At 48.8% G+C, this 16,135-nt stretch overlaps 1 protein-coding gene across 4 annotated transcripts in view; it reads left to right on the top strand.

Moving 5' to 3' along the window:
* The window catches only part of TOMM70 (translocase of outer mitochondrial membrane 70), a 500,420-nt gene that overhangs the window by 429,847 nt on the left and 54,438 nt on the right, over positions 1-16,135 (top strand). For all 4 annotated transcript variants that reach the window (XM_078657830.1, XM_078657831.1, XM_078657828.1 and 1 more), the window contains one exon: positions 7,765-7,862. In XM_078657830.1, the coding sequence (XP_078513956.1) occupies positions 7,765-7,862 (98 nt within the window). The remainder of the gene's footprint in view (positions 1-7,764; positions 7,863-16,135) is intronic.

The following is a 16,135-nucleotide window of genomic DNA, read 5'->3' as shown; positions in this document are numbered from 1 at the left end:
CATCCGAAACATTTGCAAAAACAGATACCCGCCCCCCCACCCACGAGCGAAAGGACAGCAACAAAGAAAAACGCCTCCCCATCCTTCCCCTGCCAGTGCCAGGACTTACACAGCCACCCCATACAATCCACTCAACACACACTCACACACACCAAGCCAACCCCACCCACCCTCCCTCCCAGCTCCCCAAAGAACCCAGGGACCCTAAGAAAGAGCCTGGGCATGTCTATCCACCCCTATTTGCATTTCGGGCAAGACGTTATTCAAGGCAGAAATTGGCCCTGCCCTCCCCCACCGCCCCACATGCCAGAAGGGCGCAAGTCTGCCACCACGGTCTACGTATCCAAAACCCTCAGTAATAGCAAGGCGTGGTGATGGCTTACCAGGGTGTCAATATAATGTCTCACGAGTGGTGGATATCCACACAAATAGGAACATGTACCTCAAGTCCATAAGTTATTCCAGTCTTGGCTCAGGGAGGGCCGTCTCCGGGACCACCGGGGTCGTAGAGTCCGTAGCCAGCGGTGTTACCTGTAGGGTATCTGGAACCAAGACCTCACCAGGAGGAGAGCTCCCGGGTGATCTCGGCTCCCCTCTCAGCGGCGACACCTCCATTCGAATAGCTCCATCTGCTCCCACCGTAGGGCCGTTCCCAGGAGAACCACGGGATCCAGATCGGCGCCGTCCCCTTCCTCGGCAGCGCCTCTGCGGTCTGGTCCCCCAAGTCTCCCGGGGGCCACCTCGCTCCCCCGGGGGCAGGTAATCTCCTCTGATCTCAAGCCACTCCCACACCTCTGCTGGCGTTTCGAAGAAGTGCGCCCGGCCCTGGGAGAGCACCTTGAGTTTAGCTAGATACAACAGCATATACTGGAGTTTCATATCACAGAGTTTTTGCTTGACTCCCAGATAGGACTTCCTTTGTTCCTGCACTTGCTGGGTGTAGTCAGGGTATATTGACACGCGGCTGTTCTCAATCATGAGAGATTCCGCCTCTCTCGCAGCTCTCAAAATACAATCACGGTCTTTGTAGTTCAGGATCTTCGCAATGAGGGCTCTGGGAGCCTCGCCTGGGCACGGAGGCGGCACAAGGGCTCTATGCGCTCGTTCCACAACGAAGACGCTGGATAGTCCAGACGGGCACAGATGGGTGCGGATCCAGTTTTCTAGGAAGCGTTCAGGGTTACCCGCCTCCAATCTCTCCGGCACTCCCAGGACCCTTATGTTACTCCGACGGGCCCTCCCCTCCGCGTCCTCTGCTCGCCTCTCCAACGCTCGAGTGGTTGATGTAAGTTGCGCAACTGTCTTCTGCAATGAGGCCACCTCACCCTGTAGTTGTGTAATATTGCCCTCTGCATTTGAAACTTTATCCGCCACTTTGTGGAGGTCGGTCCGGAGCAGATTCACATCAATAGAAACAGTCTCTATTTGCCGCTCCAGGGCGGAGTGAGAACCCTGGATAGCTTTCAAACGTTCAGCCCTGGATGGTTCCGCAGGGCCCTCGCCGCCGTCCTCGGGGCCCGTCTGGCGCGTGATCCTCTGCGGCTGCAGGCGTGGGGTAGTGTATTGAACAATAGTGTTGGGTTGGGAGCCCTTCGAGGACCGATCCTTGCGTGTCGACCATACCACCAGATGTACGCCGTACTGGACTAGCCCTTGGATCGCCGGCCTAGGAAGGTGAGTTCGAGGACGTACAGACCACGGCCAGACAGTCGGGAGGCCGCCGCTTGACTCGAGCCGAGCAGGTCACGGGCTATGTCCCACGCAAGCCAGGCGACCCCACAACAGTGCCAAAACGATGGTAACAGGCTCCCAACATCCGAGTCGCGTCAAGGACTCAGCCGCGATCAGGGCCCCACGCCCGCCGAGGGAACGATCAGGGGCCGGCCGGACTGGCCGTCAATGCACCTCTCCGGGATCCCCCCACCTCCATTCGTCGACAGTCCGGGCCCCAGGGGCACCCCTCGAGGCGGGCACCAACTTGCAGGCCAAGCTGTGTTCAGGAGCTCCCCCCTCTCATGCGGCCACAGCACCACCCGGGAGCCGTCAGGGCAATCTATACAAGATGGCGGGCGAGCGCGAAACGGGCGCCAGCGCCACCGCCACTCTCCAGGCGCCTCGTCCCACGTCCCCAACCAGGGACCGGAGCACCAGCAATGGGCAGCGGGAGTGTAGCACGCAGGCTCCCACGTTGAGGGGGGAGGGGCGAAGCCTCAGTTCGCGTAGGTGCCGGTCCGGGGCCCCAGGAGAGGCCGACCATCAAATAAGTAGGGCAAGCAGGGGCCAGGCCAGAACACTCACGGAGTCCTCGATGCTGTGTAGGGTCCCCAGAGTCGCAGGCCGCCGTCTGTCGATACCCGGCTGGAGCTGCGCGTGGCCGGGGCCGTCACAGTAGAAGCTTTGCACGGGTCGGGCGGTGCCTCGTTCCCTCCGTCAGACAGGTAGGACCTCCGGGGAGCCGCGTCCGCCAATCGCCGCCTCCAGAAGCACCCCAGTGGTGCAGTTTAGGTCGCCGATGTCTGCCAGGTAGCCCCCCGTGCCAGGGGTTGCCGCACGTCCGCGCCAGGCGGGCCGCTCAGCGGACGGCCCCACGTACTAGGCCCAGACCGCGGTGTCGCGTAGTTTGAGGCAGCGCCGCGCACGCCGATGGGGCCACCACCTCCGCTCACAGCCGCCCTCTGAGTCCCTCCGTCAGCCCAGGGGCCCCAGGCGAATCAGGGAAGGTTACGACACCAAATGTAGGGACTTTGGCAGCCCAGGCAGGATGTGTGATCAGGATTCTGCAGGTCCTCGGGACATAGCTGGTAGAGCTCACGTCCTGTCGACCATGTTGCCTGGCCACGCCCCCCCCAACAACATCAGAGTTAAGTAGAGATATAGGGGGTTGGAGTGGCACCGTTAGTTCAGCTCACCATGCCCCAGGGACTTCGGGTGCAGGGTTGCCTTACAACATCTGAGTCTTCTTACCAGAGTGGGTCGGGGAGGGGGAGCCTCTGGAGGCTTCTGTGGAGATCAGGAGAGGTCAACCAAAGCGAGACAGGAGGTCAGAATTGCTGGGGAGACTTTACTGCACAGGTGGGCATTCAGACTCTGGCCATGGGCGTCGGGTGTAGAGTGGGCAAGGATCGCGGTTCCAGCTGGATCCGAAGCCCTCTGAGTAGTTTTCTACTGGACAGGTCTGCTTACAAGGGTAGACGTACCAATTGTGGATATGTTTTGGGGAAGAAGCACTGGCAGTGGGCAAAAGAACAGTGGTTTGGAATTCTACCCTGAGCGATTGCCAGTGGTTACATTTATTGCACGCTTTTTCTCCCTTCAACTTGTGTGTTTGATGACAAATGTGTTCTCTGGTATGGCTCCTCAGCGCCTCCTGGTCACTCAGCTTGGTTCTTATCAAGCTGATGTCCAAGCCTTTGTACCCGATGGCATTCAGCAAAGTAAAACTACTTTCTGCAATGTATGATCTTCATTCATAGTCCTAAATTGTAGAATTATTCCTTGCTGTATGTGTGAACCACTGAACTCTTCATATCCGTTTTCTTGTTCATATTTTAACAGGTGTAGTTTGAAGTCCAGTCAGTCTGAATGACGTGAAGGGCCCTTCAGGAGCCAAGGCAAACATTTTCTGACATTTAGACAGCCAGACTAAAAATCTTCTCTCAGAATTGCACTGCAGCATCTAGAGCCCAAATGTCTATATGAGGGGAAAACACAGCTTCTTAGGTTGCATCACAGAGCTCGTTCTTATTTTCGGCTCCTCTGAGACGGTCCAGGAATACATTGGGTATTTCACACCTCTTTTTTACGGAGAAATTTCCGCTTTATTTTTTCAAATTCCTTCAACGTGTTTTACATCTGTCAAGAATCTGCACAGCCTTTTTTAGGCATTCTGCTGGTTGTTTCCTGTTAGAATGCCTTCTCTGTTGGGTAAATGGTACTCATTTGGTAGAGAGAAGGTAGCTTCTGACCCATGCAATGTGTCTGGGGTGTCTCCCCTCTTCACATTGAGTGAAATTGTTTTAATTTTGCATGGAGGTGTCAAAGAGCACTTTAAACGACCTTGAGAGCATTGGACTGAAAGGTGTTCTGGAAGACCTGAGGGCTAAGGAGGAGGAGAGGCAGAACACAATTTCTGAAAGCCTTCAAGACATGTAGGCTCTATAGAGAGAAGGGGCCCTGATTCACCCTCGAAGACTAGGACTACGGCTCTAGTGTATTTGGTATGAAAGACCTGTTTGTGACCCACTGACACTATCACTAGTCTTCAAAACACTCAACTTCGAGACTCTTCATTCTGATGGTGACATCTTCACAATTAACGTCAATGTGTTCCAAGTGCATGACTTCATCTCCCTCATCATTGATGCAGACATTTCATTTGATGTCGCCCCAGTAGTCTCCAACACTGGAATTGCTATCACACCAGTTGTCAACGTCATCTATGTCTCCATGACCCAAAAAGAGGTTGATACTTACACCTGAAGAAACTGCAATGAAACCTTTGGGGCCTTCACACTTTATTATTACTTCGCGAGACCCAGTGCAAACCCTCCTGTGACATTCGAACCTGCCTCTTTATCTTAGGATGGTCTCATGTCTGAACTCTATCACCTACCAGGAAGATGCCTTTAACACCAAGAGGCATCCTAGTCGGTGGCACTTCACCCAATGCCCCACTCTGTCCGTTGTGAGAAAGGGACTTCCTGTGAACTCTCAAAAGGCGCTGGTGACCAAGGTCTCCTGCGTATTCATCTCACTGCGATGGTGACAGCATCAAGTGTCCTACAGTCTATCTGCTGCAGCCTCTCCCTCAATGCTATTTCATGTGAATGACATTAACATCTTCCAGTGTGTTCCTGTCAGAAGCGCTTCTGAATTGAACCTACCTGTGGAAGCACCAGAAGCCACAGTATTCATTATGGAGGTCCTACATCCTAGGGCACAGATGTGACTTGGCTCAGGATTATCTGAAGTTGTTTTTAAAATGAGTGGGAAATACATTGAGTACTCTTCTATCAGGAGTGTTTGTGGCAAAGCAATAACAAAACATATAAAAGATCCTTGACAAAAAATTTGTGTTAAGATTGAAATAAAAAAAAAATGAAAACGTATAGGTCAATCAATATTGGTTGCAGTTAGCAGCCAAGGTGGTCGATCTATTTCTACTCTTCAGTTTCTGATGAATTTGTTTTTGAGCTGATTTGAGCTGGAGTGAGTTGCATTAATCAGCTCAATATAACCTAATTACGGCTTGCCTCAAGTGTAATGTTTTTAGGTTCCGGCCTGCGATTGCTGCACATGCGCAGTCTCGCTGGCTAGATTTAATGAACCTGAGTACGTTTCACTAGCGAGGTTAAGCCCAGCCCCTCTTTTCCATTGGCTGGCGTCACCGTTCATGCTAAACAGTGGCCAGCCATTGGAAAAGAGGCCCTAGTGACGTACTTCTTTCTCTTTTAGCCCCGTCCTTTTCAGACTGGGTTCCTTGACTTACTGGTGGCGTAAAAGGTTTCTTATCTTCTTTATGGAGCGAAACAGATGGCCCCATAAAGAAGATAATCAACCTTTTACGTCAGCAGGAAGTCAGTCTGAAAGGGACGGGCTAAAAGACAAAAGGCTGTGTCATGGCAAGCGCTTGTTACAGTATGGGGCTGCCTTTAGTGAAAGATTGTGCGTTTATGGCAGGTTTCACGGTGCGAGCTGCGCGTGCTCTCGCTCGCGGGAACCCTGCAGTGCACACATCACACTGGCCGCGCCTGACGAGCTATGCGCTACACCAACGTGTTCCAGTGCAGCGAGCTGGGTGTGTGGGTTAGCTTCCTGTAGTACCGCTGGACCTGCCGAGCTCTTCGTCATCCTTTCATCAGCGGGCGGCTTTACCGCTCGAAAAGAGGTATCCCGGCCCCAACAGGGCCTCATGCATTTCAGAGAAAATTTAAAATAAAAAAAATCTAGGGACCGTGATTGATCCACGCGCTACACACAACGATGTGCAATCGCAAGCCATCTTCCGTGAGTGATCCTCCCGCCCCCTACCCTGGCGCGGTGACACGCAAAGCCCTGCAGTAGCCTGTATAAATATGGTGCAAGCCGGCATCACTCGCACTACAACTTGTGAGAAATTATCACAACACAATTCAAACACGTAGGGAAAAAAAGGGAAAATAGCCCGGCACAATGCCACTGTGTGGAGCAGGAGCTGGGTTATCATCTTAACATTATCTGATACAGCACTGGTTCCTTCAGGCTAACAACCCTACACTCCATGTACCCCAATGCAGCAGCAGCACCGGAGCCCCACAACAGAGCTAGTCCCTTGAAACCCCCACCCCGCCCTCCCATCAAAGCAATCAAACCACGGCACACACAGCATCGTAGAAGCGCACACCTGCCTCCTCGCAGTGCCTGCATTTAATGCAGCATGCCGGGCTCAGAGTCCTCCCGTTCTGTGTCCTCGTGATTAAAATATGTACCGATGAGTTCAAATAATAAGACATTCTATCAATATATTTTTATTATAGGCGTTGTACGTTCTTTTGGGGGTCTTCAAAAATGTTGCCACGCTGAAATCAATATGAGGATAGAGGCAAAAAGTGACGTGATTTATTTTACATCTGCTAAGCTGCCGGTGCCTAGCTGTACCATCTTTCTTTCACCCTCTTGCCTGTACCGCCTAGTCTATCTTTCTTAGCCAAAATATCCTATCCCCTGCCCCACTGCCACCTCAACATATCTTACACCTCGTGGTTCCCCTCATCCAGCGAACATGTCACCCTGCAGCTGCCGCCCTTCATCGTGAGTTCTCTTCCTAGCCCCATCTTCACTCCCGGTGGCTACCTCAGACCAGCTTCGGCAGCGCACTTCCCTCCAACTGTCTCTCGGTCTCTCTTCTCAACGAGAGCCTTTCCCGGGCACAAGGCCACAGACTTCAGAAATCTGAAAACATGTCCCATGCAGCTGGTGGGCGCAGCTGCCTTCTTGCAGGTCTGAGGCAGCGGAAAGGCCTTGGCTCCCCCTTCACCGCCGAAGGAGGGGGCCTGAGAGCGCACATGCTCCCTGGACAAGGAGGTCACAGCTAAGGGAGGCCCTGGCAGAGAAGGCCTGACACCCCCCACCCCAGCTCATGAACCACCCCTCCCTGTTCCCACCTGTTGGTCGAAAGAACACCATGCCATGACTGAGGGGGGTCTCAGACCCGCAACAGCTGAAAAAGGCGGTCATGGCCCAGGCAGGCTTTGACATTTAAGCATCTGGGCCTCCTTTAGAATGGCATATATCCCATTGAGTCCAGAAACGGATAACTGCACAATTACCCCCTCCACCCCACTCCTGTGGAGGATACCCGCACATCTTCCTCTACCCCCTCACACTTAGTGAAGTCAAACCCCAGCACTATTGCTTTCCTTGTTAGAGGAATATGCATGCATCCTGTTGTATCTCGTCCTGCACCCCACACTTTTCTTGCACAGGCAGCGAAATGCAATAGGTCTCACATTTGCAAGAGATTAAGCTATTGGCATTGTAAATAACAATGCCATTTATTTATCTATTTTCAAAACCAACACATAAATAAAAAGTTTGACATTTACAATGCCAATAGCTCCAATTTTTGAAAAGGCGAGGCCGTTGCATTGTAAATGCTTGTTTGAACTTGTAAGTCTTCGTTATTTAAAATTAGTACATTTTCTATGGACAGGTTGGTAGAGAGTGAGTTTCATGGCATAACTAAATTACATACAAAATGTTTTCTGTTTTATTTATTCCCTGCAGGCATTAACAGATCAACAGCAGTTTGGCAAAGCAGACGAGATGTATGATAAATGTATTGACCTGGAGCCAGATAATGCCACAACATATGTCCATAAAGGGTATGTATTAGGTGAAGGGAAACCATAGCATGATATGTTATTGCACTGAATGATCCTACCTGCATAATTTTTAAAGCATGCATTGTGTGAGGAGCAACTTACTGCATCTATTATTGTGTTCAGCTTGCTACAAGCAAGAGGGCTGATGAGTTTAAAGTATGTTGGGCATAAACCTGGTAAGGACCTGGAAGGAATGGGGGTCTTATGTGAATATAATTAACTTGTGAAATTATCCCTGGCGCCGGATTGGATCCGAAACGTCAAACCTCTTGAATCAGGGGGTGCGCTCTGGTTCTGTGTCTGTGCACAACAACTTTTTTCCACGCCTTTGACTCTAACCTGGATCTCGTTGTCTTGAGACACTTTGGAGCTCTAAGTGCTTCAGAATCCAGCTATTGGTGCAGTGCTATGTCTCCCTCGAAGCTTTTAGGCTGTATGTCCTATAGGGATTGCTAGGGACCGATGACCATAACAGACCCTTACTCTTTTTGCCCGGGGTCAGTCCATGTCATCCAAGTTTTGCCTTTGTATTAATCTCAAGGAAATTATTTGAGAGAGAAGCAAAACGTTTTATGGTGCATGCCTATGACTACAAATTAAGCTGGCACTATTTCTGGACCTGCTTAAAGTCACAGACTTGATAATCATTGAGCAAACATAAGAAGCACAAGAAGTATTCTTTGAGATATAAGAAGCAGGTCTAACTGGCCCAGCCTGATTGGTCTTTGGTGGTGATTCTGCTGTGTCTCAACTTCCCAGCTCGGTTCTAGTGACATTTCTTAATGCCATGTTCAACATCTTCTTTAGGGCACAAATACCCATTATACGCCTGCGAGCCTCATGGGACCGTGTGGCAAGCATTCCATGTCAGCACTGGTGCAGTCATCCTCCCTTGTCATCCTGACTCGCCTCTTTACTACGATCCAGAGGTATGCAGCTGCTGCTGCCCACCCCCTTCACAGGCTGGCATTGAGCTTGGTGATTCTGATGCCACTGGCTCCTGCTCAATTGGAGCCACTTCATTCTGTGGAAGAAAACATAGCAAGAAGAGAGACCCAAGGATTTTGGAGAAGGGGCCCTATCACCAAGAAATGACTCTTATGTTCCTATGTTTTATGGCCCACTTGTTATGGCCCTTTTGGGCCCAACCAACTCTGAGCTACTGGATTCTTATTGGACTGGAGAGGTGTTGGACGATGGTCCCATTGACCCATCTGTAGAGTTGGATGGTTTCACCTCAGACTGTGACCTCTATACCTTGCCGGAGATTGAGTTTGGAATCCCCTTCAGACCTCCGGATGTTAAATCATTTCACTCTGGTGAGGAAGGCAGCAGAGATTTTGGAACTACCCATGCCATCCATCGAGACACAAACAATTGCTTTAATTGCAACCTTCTGCTCCATCTGAGCTGTTGCTCTAAATCAATGACGGTTTGCTGGATCCAGTACTTGCAGCATGGGAGAAAGCCAATTATGCTGCTGCCAGATGCTATCATCCTGCCCTGTGTTCACCTCCCCCTTTCTTGTCAACCCATCCTTCTCCAGAAAGCTTGGTACTTCAAGCTTCTTGCACTTCAGTGTAGGCGTTGGGAACTTTCCCAAACACTCTTGTCAGACAGACAGTCCACCGCCTGGAGGCTTGAGGCTAGACATTTTTTTCTACTGGCAGTATTTCATTGAAATTCTTAAACACCACGCGTTCCTTGGCCACATACCCTGAGGGACATGGCCTAGCTAGTTGTTCCTCATGTTCCTGACGACCTCAAAGTAAATGGTTTTCATATGGTCCGTATTCCCCTTGCCGTTTTATCAAATCCAGTATGTTCACTGCTGACACAATAGAAACATCTCAGCCCGGGTCAGAGGGAGAGATGAGAGGCTAAGAAAACCCAAACCACATCTCACTACAACTGCGCCACATGAGTCCCAGCAGAAACCCCTTGCACACTCTTGCCCCCTGGCCCCACCGCTCACATTTGCCACCTGCACAAACCTTAAATCCCACATACTTGGGTTCAACCATCATAATCCCAGCAAATAAAACTGGTTCTGTGCAGTTATTCCCATTCTGATTCTAAGGGGTTTAGCTCTCAGTATTGAGATATATGATTAGATACCATTCTTAAAGGGAAATTTTATAGGCCCATTGACTTAGGCCAGTGGATACATTTTAAAAATGGCTCTAGGAGACTTGGCATCTAATCGTAGTTTTATGACTGTGTAAAATATGCTTTCTAGTAAATATTATATTAAAATATATCTTGTTAGGGCCCCAACACTGTCATTCCTCTCGGAATGTGGGTTGGGGCATCCGGGCCTCATCATCGAAACCACCTCCATTCTAGTTGTAGTATATGGAGTTAGCAGGAAATCTTTACAACCGGAAAAATTGGGTTTAACCCCGCAGTATGTTTCACTGAGCTGAATGCTCGTTTGTTACAAAAGTTTGAATCCAAACTTGTCCCGCTCCTCCTTCCATCCTTATAGCATCAATACATTGATTGCCATTAATTGTAACACTATTTACAGTGCTTAGAAATGGTATTGAGTGCTTTATAAAAAGCACAATTACTATTTTGTCTAAAATTCTTTCTATACTCTTACATTATGATCCGGTTAGAAGCAGAAACCAGATTCTTGAAGTCAGAAAGTTGTTTTTACTGAATATAATTGGTCAAACTCTGTCTTTATCACAATCAGTTCAGTTCATACGTCTTTATTTCGAGATGTTCCATCATAAAAGACATTCATAAAAACACTCTAGTCTTGACTATATACAATAATCATAAAATCATTAAAACTAGTTAATAAAAAAGTAGTGTGTTGAACATATCATACTAACTAAATAGATAAGATGCATAAAACATGATTAAATTTGCAATTAAAGACGTACTAAATGTATATTACAAATAAAAACAATCAATTTGTCAACTCTCATGCGGGTATCTGGCTCGAATTATCCATGCCCACCCCAAGAATTTTGCTACCACTATGGCCACAATCTCTGATGTATTGGTCCTCAGAAGCCATAGCGCCTCCAGACCCACCGTGTTCTCATTCTGGTACAAATTGGTTTTAACCATTTTCTCCGGGGGGCTAGATAAGCGGGGCAAGCAAAGAAAACATGGCCTATTGACTCCTTTTGGTCCCTACACCAAGGGCAATACTCTAAAGACTGACCACGCCATTTATTTGTAAAAGATCTCATGGGTAGCGTCCCAACCCTAAACTGGTGATATAGGTTTCTATCGCTACTCCTAGTGATGACATCCCAGTATTCCTCCAGTGAGGGGTCGAGCTTGTGGTCCAAAAACCTACCAGTCAGAGAGGTGGAATCTATCTGGACAACAAGTTGGTGTCTTACGGTCGCCCAATAAAGTGATTTAAATTCCCTTTTTAGAAGGAAAAGCATTATTTCCGGGGGCCAACCACAGCTGACTAAGGCCCATGTTTCCCAATATGGATTTTACATTTCTGAACCAGGGAAGATTACCTGATCCCACAATAGATCTAAGATCTGAAATTTCATTGGCAAAAGGTGCCAGTTCCGGAATTGTCCATATCCTCCTCCACAGTGCTACCGTCCTAAATCGCGCAACATCATCAATGGAGTGTCAACCCAAGTCAAGTAACAGGGGTTTCATAGGGCTAGATTGGGGGAGGCCGACCAGGTTGCGAAGGAATTTATTTTGAACTCTGACCAACGAGGATAGGTCCGAAAAGCCCCATAAGTCCGCACCGTACAGGATTGCTGAACTTATTTTAGCATTATATATTTTTAGTGCGGGCGCTATCCTTTTAGTTAGTGAAGTTCTTTGTTCCTTAATTAGGCACCCTGTTAGTTGGGCAAATTTCAAGCAGAGTGCATCAAGCTGCGGTTTCCATCTAAGCCTATTTTCGAAAACAACCCCTAAGTAGGTCATAACTTCCACCTGCTCTAGCTCGATACCATTCATGCTGACATGACCCATCAACGGCCTGTTTTTGGTTAGTACCATGAATTTGGTTTTGCTTACGTTGACCTGAAGGTCATTATGTTTACAGAAATCCTCGAACGTATTCAATGCTGTTTGAAGTCCCTTCTGTGTTTTAGATAGAATAAGGGTGTCATCCGCGAAGATAAGGAGTGGAAACTTTGTGCCACCCAGTACAGGGGCATCTGTTGGTGTGTCTACAAAATACTGCACGACTCGGTTGATAAATAGCAGAAACAGAGTCGGTGCAAGAACACACCCCTGGCGGACACCACGATTTACAGGGAATCGCTCAGTAACCTGCCCCTGCGTACCCCATCTAACCTGCGCAAAGTTAGCCTTGTGTAATCTTATTACTAAATCCAAAAGTTCACGCGGCATTCCCATATTTCCGAGGGCAGCCCATAACTTATCTCTTGGGACGAGATCGAAAGCGGACTTAAGATCTACAAACGCTGCATAAATAGTTCCTCCACCCAAGAACACCACCTTCCAGTATCTCAGAATAAATCTAAACACCTGGTCGATTGTACTGACACAGGATCTAAAACCAGCCTGCATGGGGGATAGAATGTTCTCAATATCCTTCCAGACCTGGATTTTAGCCAACACCATCCTAGCTATGATTTTCTGGATTGCATCTATTAAGCTAATGGGGCGATAGTTCCCCGGGGCCGAACGATCCCCCTTTTTATATATTGGTAATATTTCGGCCCCTCACCAAGAAAACCGGGATCGAGCCAGATTTGCGATGGCATTGGCTAGTATCGTAATATAAGGCTCCCAATTCCACAAGTCATACTTAAATAAGTCGGCCGGGATGAAGTCCATACCTGGGGCTTTACCGGCTTGAACCAAACCCAGTGCAATCTCTGCATCTTTGTTCTCAAACACTAAGGGAGGACATGGCGTCAGTAACATTGGGGAAAGGTTGACTGAAACACACGCAGGTTCTAACTCAGGGCCCCTAAACTGGGACGCGAAATGATCAACCCAATCCTCAGCAGAAACATAGTTTGCCGGGGTTTGCAAGTCCAGGTTCCCACCCCATTTGACAACCTGCCAGAACTTGATCTGATTTGTTTGAAGACCTACTTGCCTCATATAGGTCCTGCCAGCGTCTGTCGTCCCAATCTCTCTTAGCCTCCCTTTGGGCCTTCTTGTACTCTAACCTTGCCGTCCTAATATCTACAACCACTCTGGATTTTATGGCTTTAACCAGGGAACAATGAGCCTGTCGGCACGATTTATTGTACCATTTGTTCCCTGGTTTTAATACCGAAACTTTCCCAGGTTTGAGGATTTTGGTGAAGAGTGCTTTCAAGGTACCAAAAAGCTGCTCATGGAGTGCACTTATATGCACTGAGTGGTCCGAGGGATCAGCCAGTGCCTGAATGGCACACAAGGTAGATGAGACTTCGTGGAACATCCTATCTAAAGTAGCGGGGTCTTCTACTACCCCTACCCCACCGAACCCTACGTCTATCATTAGTTAGGATAGCCTCTGCTGTGACGCACTCGGTGGCTCTAAAGCTCCCCGGGCTATCCTCAAGTTTTAAACTTAGAACCAGCAGATTGTGGTCACTCTCGGGACGAGCGGAAATTAACATGTCCTCAAGTAGCGACCAATACTCTACTTTAATTAAAATATAATCAATTCGACTTGTGCTAATACCATTGTCGAATGTTGCCCGGCCTAGTTTATCAGAATGTGATCGGCCATTAACCGCTCTCAGCCCCCACTTAAGGCACAATCCCAACCAATGAAGTGCTGCCTCAGTCCCCTTCTTAATTGGATTTAAATCAAGGTGTGGGACTTTCCATAACGCATCTTCTTCTGCATAGATGTCCTCTACCTCACATAAAAGGGGTTCAAAAGTACAGTTGAGGTCCCCAGCCACGACTACGAACTTATCTCTCCCAATAAAGTTAAGGAAGAAATCAAGCTCGTTAATAATCGTCGGACTCCGCCCTCCGGGGAGGCCACGTGCGTAAATATTAACAATAAAAATCTCCTGATGATTTTTCCTAGTGAGCTTAATCCCAAGAATATCTGGGTTGTGCACTAACACTTCAGTAGGCCTATAGCTAAGGGACTGCCTCACCCAGATGGTTAAGCCACCAGACGCTCTGCCTTTTCTACCCCGTATGGCGGGTTTATAGAAATTGAGGTACCCCAGACGATAAATGGGGTCGGGCCCCAACTTTCTTGAAATATTAGGATATCGTGGTCATCTACAAAATCGGCCCACTCTCCTATGGCTATTTTACCTTTTAGCCCTGCAATATTCCACGAGACTATTTTAAGCGATGTATCCTGAGTGGTCGATTTGTCTTTGATCTAGCACCCCCAGGTTAGAACCTAATGACCACCCACCCTCTATCGGGAGTTCTCTGGCTGGGGGCTCTCTTATTAAGGAACCCAGGGTAGACCATCCCACACCATGGCCGACATCCTGTCCCACCTTGACCACCCCTATAGACCTGCGATGTGCAGAATCACTACCAACAACCACTCCAACATCAGGTATGCATACCCCCAGGGAATCCCTTCCCGATCTCTTGGACTGAGTATTACCACCAGGCGTATTCGAGAGTCAATCAACCCCCTCTAAGCCTGAAAAGGGCTCAAACCGATTAGACAAGGGAAGGAAGTGCGCTACCCGATCTAAGGGGTATCCACCAAAAGGTCTTCTCCTTCGGGGGTTAGGTGGGGGATAGAAAGGACCACAGTCTCTTGGAGGATAAAAATAATTGAGGCCTAGTGATTGAACTTCACCCACCCTCCCAAACCTTGGTTCTCTACAAACATAATCAACTACCCAAGGATCCCTAAAGTTTATAATGACGCAATCTCCCTCCAAATCCTTTGGGCAATGTCCCACCCAGCTTACCCTTCTGACACTCAATATCTCAGTATTGGAAGAGGGAGAGTTCTGTTCTTATTAAGCCAAAAAATGACTTTATTTTTCAGCTCCCTATGTGATTCCAATTTCTCCTCCCCAATGGCTGGAACTCCCACCAATATAATTGTGTAGGGTGCGGACCCAGGGGGTAGGTTAACACAAGGGAGACGCTGTTTGATAACCTCCTTCCCCGATGAGCAATGCCCATTTAACTGACTACCTGTATCTGGTGCACGGGGTGCGAACTGTGTTCTAGGCACCGCGCCTGCCACCGGGTCCCTGCCCCTAGTAATGCCCGAGGAGTTTTTACATACAGGGAGCTTCTCCGTGCATGGTCGTCCTAACTGGATATTGGGTGTATCAATAGTAGCTGGAAGAGCCACCCTTGTTCCATCACCAGTCCCTAAAACTTGGGAATCAATGGCTAGGCCCTTTGGGTTTTCCATACCTTTTACTAGTTTATCCAGCGTATTGGAATTAGCTATAACTAACTTCTCCAGCTGATCTAATTTAGAATTAATCATCCTTGTTCGTTCTAATAAGGGTAACATCAGGGATTTAACTAACATTTCCATTTTACCCAGAAACCCATTGTCTGCACTGCAAATGGGAGATTGTTCGATAAAGTCAGTGGGGGCCGTGGGGGGCTGGGGGGTGGATTGTAACATGTGAGGTCTGAATTATGCTATTTTTCTTGGGAATTTTAGCTGTGACCCCCTTCTGAGTACCACCCCCTCTTTTCCTTTTACTGGTTTTGGAATTAATAGATGCACCCATATTTTGTACTTTTGGAAGGGGTCTATGTGGCGAGGGATAATTACAGACTCTGTGATTTGAACCACTCGAGACCGTACTAGTTGTGGTTGAGTTTAGCGTGGAACAGTCCGCCTCGTTATCAGGTACTACCGGCATAAGGCTAGGGCAAGGACCCTGATTAACTAAGGGGACTATTAAACTTGCTGTATTGGGGGAGACTGCAGACCCAATTTGGACGACCGTTTTCCCGTTATAAGATCTAGGGACAAGCGCTTCTCGGTGACTGTTCTATCTTTCCCAGAACGTAGTGCCATAGTAACTGGAGTCCTAGAGCTTTAACACACGACAGTATAATTAGAGTAGAAGCCTAAGATATGATAATAATGCTCAGCACAAACTGGGATTAAGGGGGGTGGCCCCAGCCCGGCCTCAAACGACCTCGGACGGCCCGCCCTTTGCCCGGGATTCGCCCGGCGCCCACCCACGCGCGTCCCACGTCACGGGATGCCAGAGGTAAATATAAACCTCCCAGGCAGGGGGCGTGGACACTGAGGGAAGAGGCTGCAGCTGTAGATGGAATAGCCTGCTGGTTCTCGCAGTCCCTCAGTGTAGGTAGTTTGCAAGGCTGGACCCCGT

The sequence above is a fragment of the Lissotriton helveticus genome, chromosome 8 (assembly GCF_964261635.1).
Source record: "Lissotriton helveticus chromosome 8, aLisHel1.1, whole genome shotgun sequence".
NCBI lineage: Eukaryota > Metazoa > Chordata > Amphibia > Caudata > Salamandridae > Lissotriton > Lissotriton helveticus.
The sequence above is the reverse complement of the archived record's forward strand: the minus strand, read 5'-3'. Positions and strand labels throughout refer to the sequence as shown.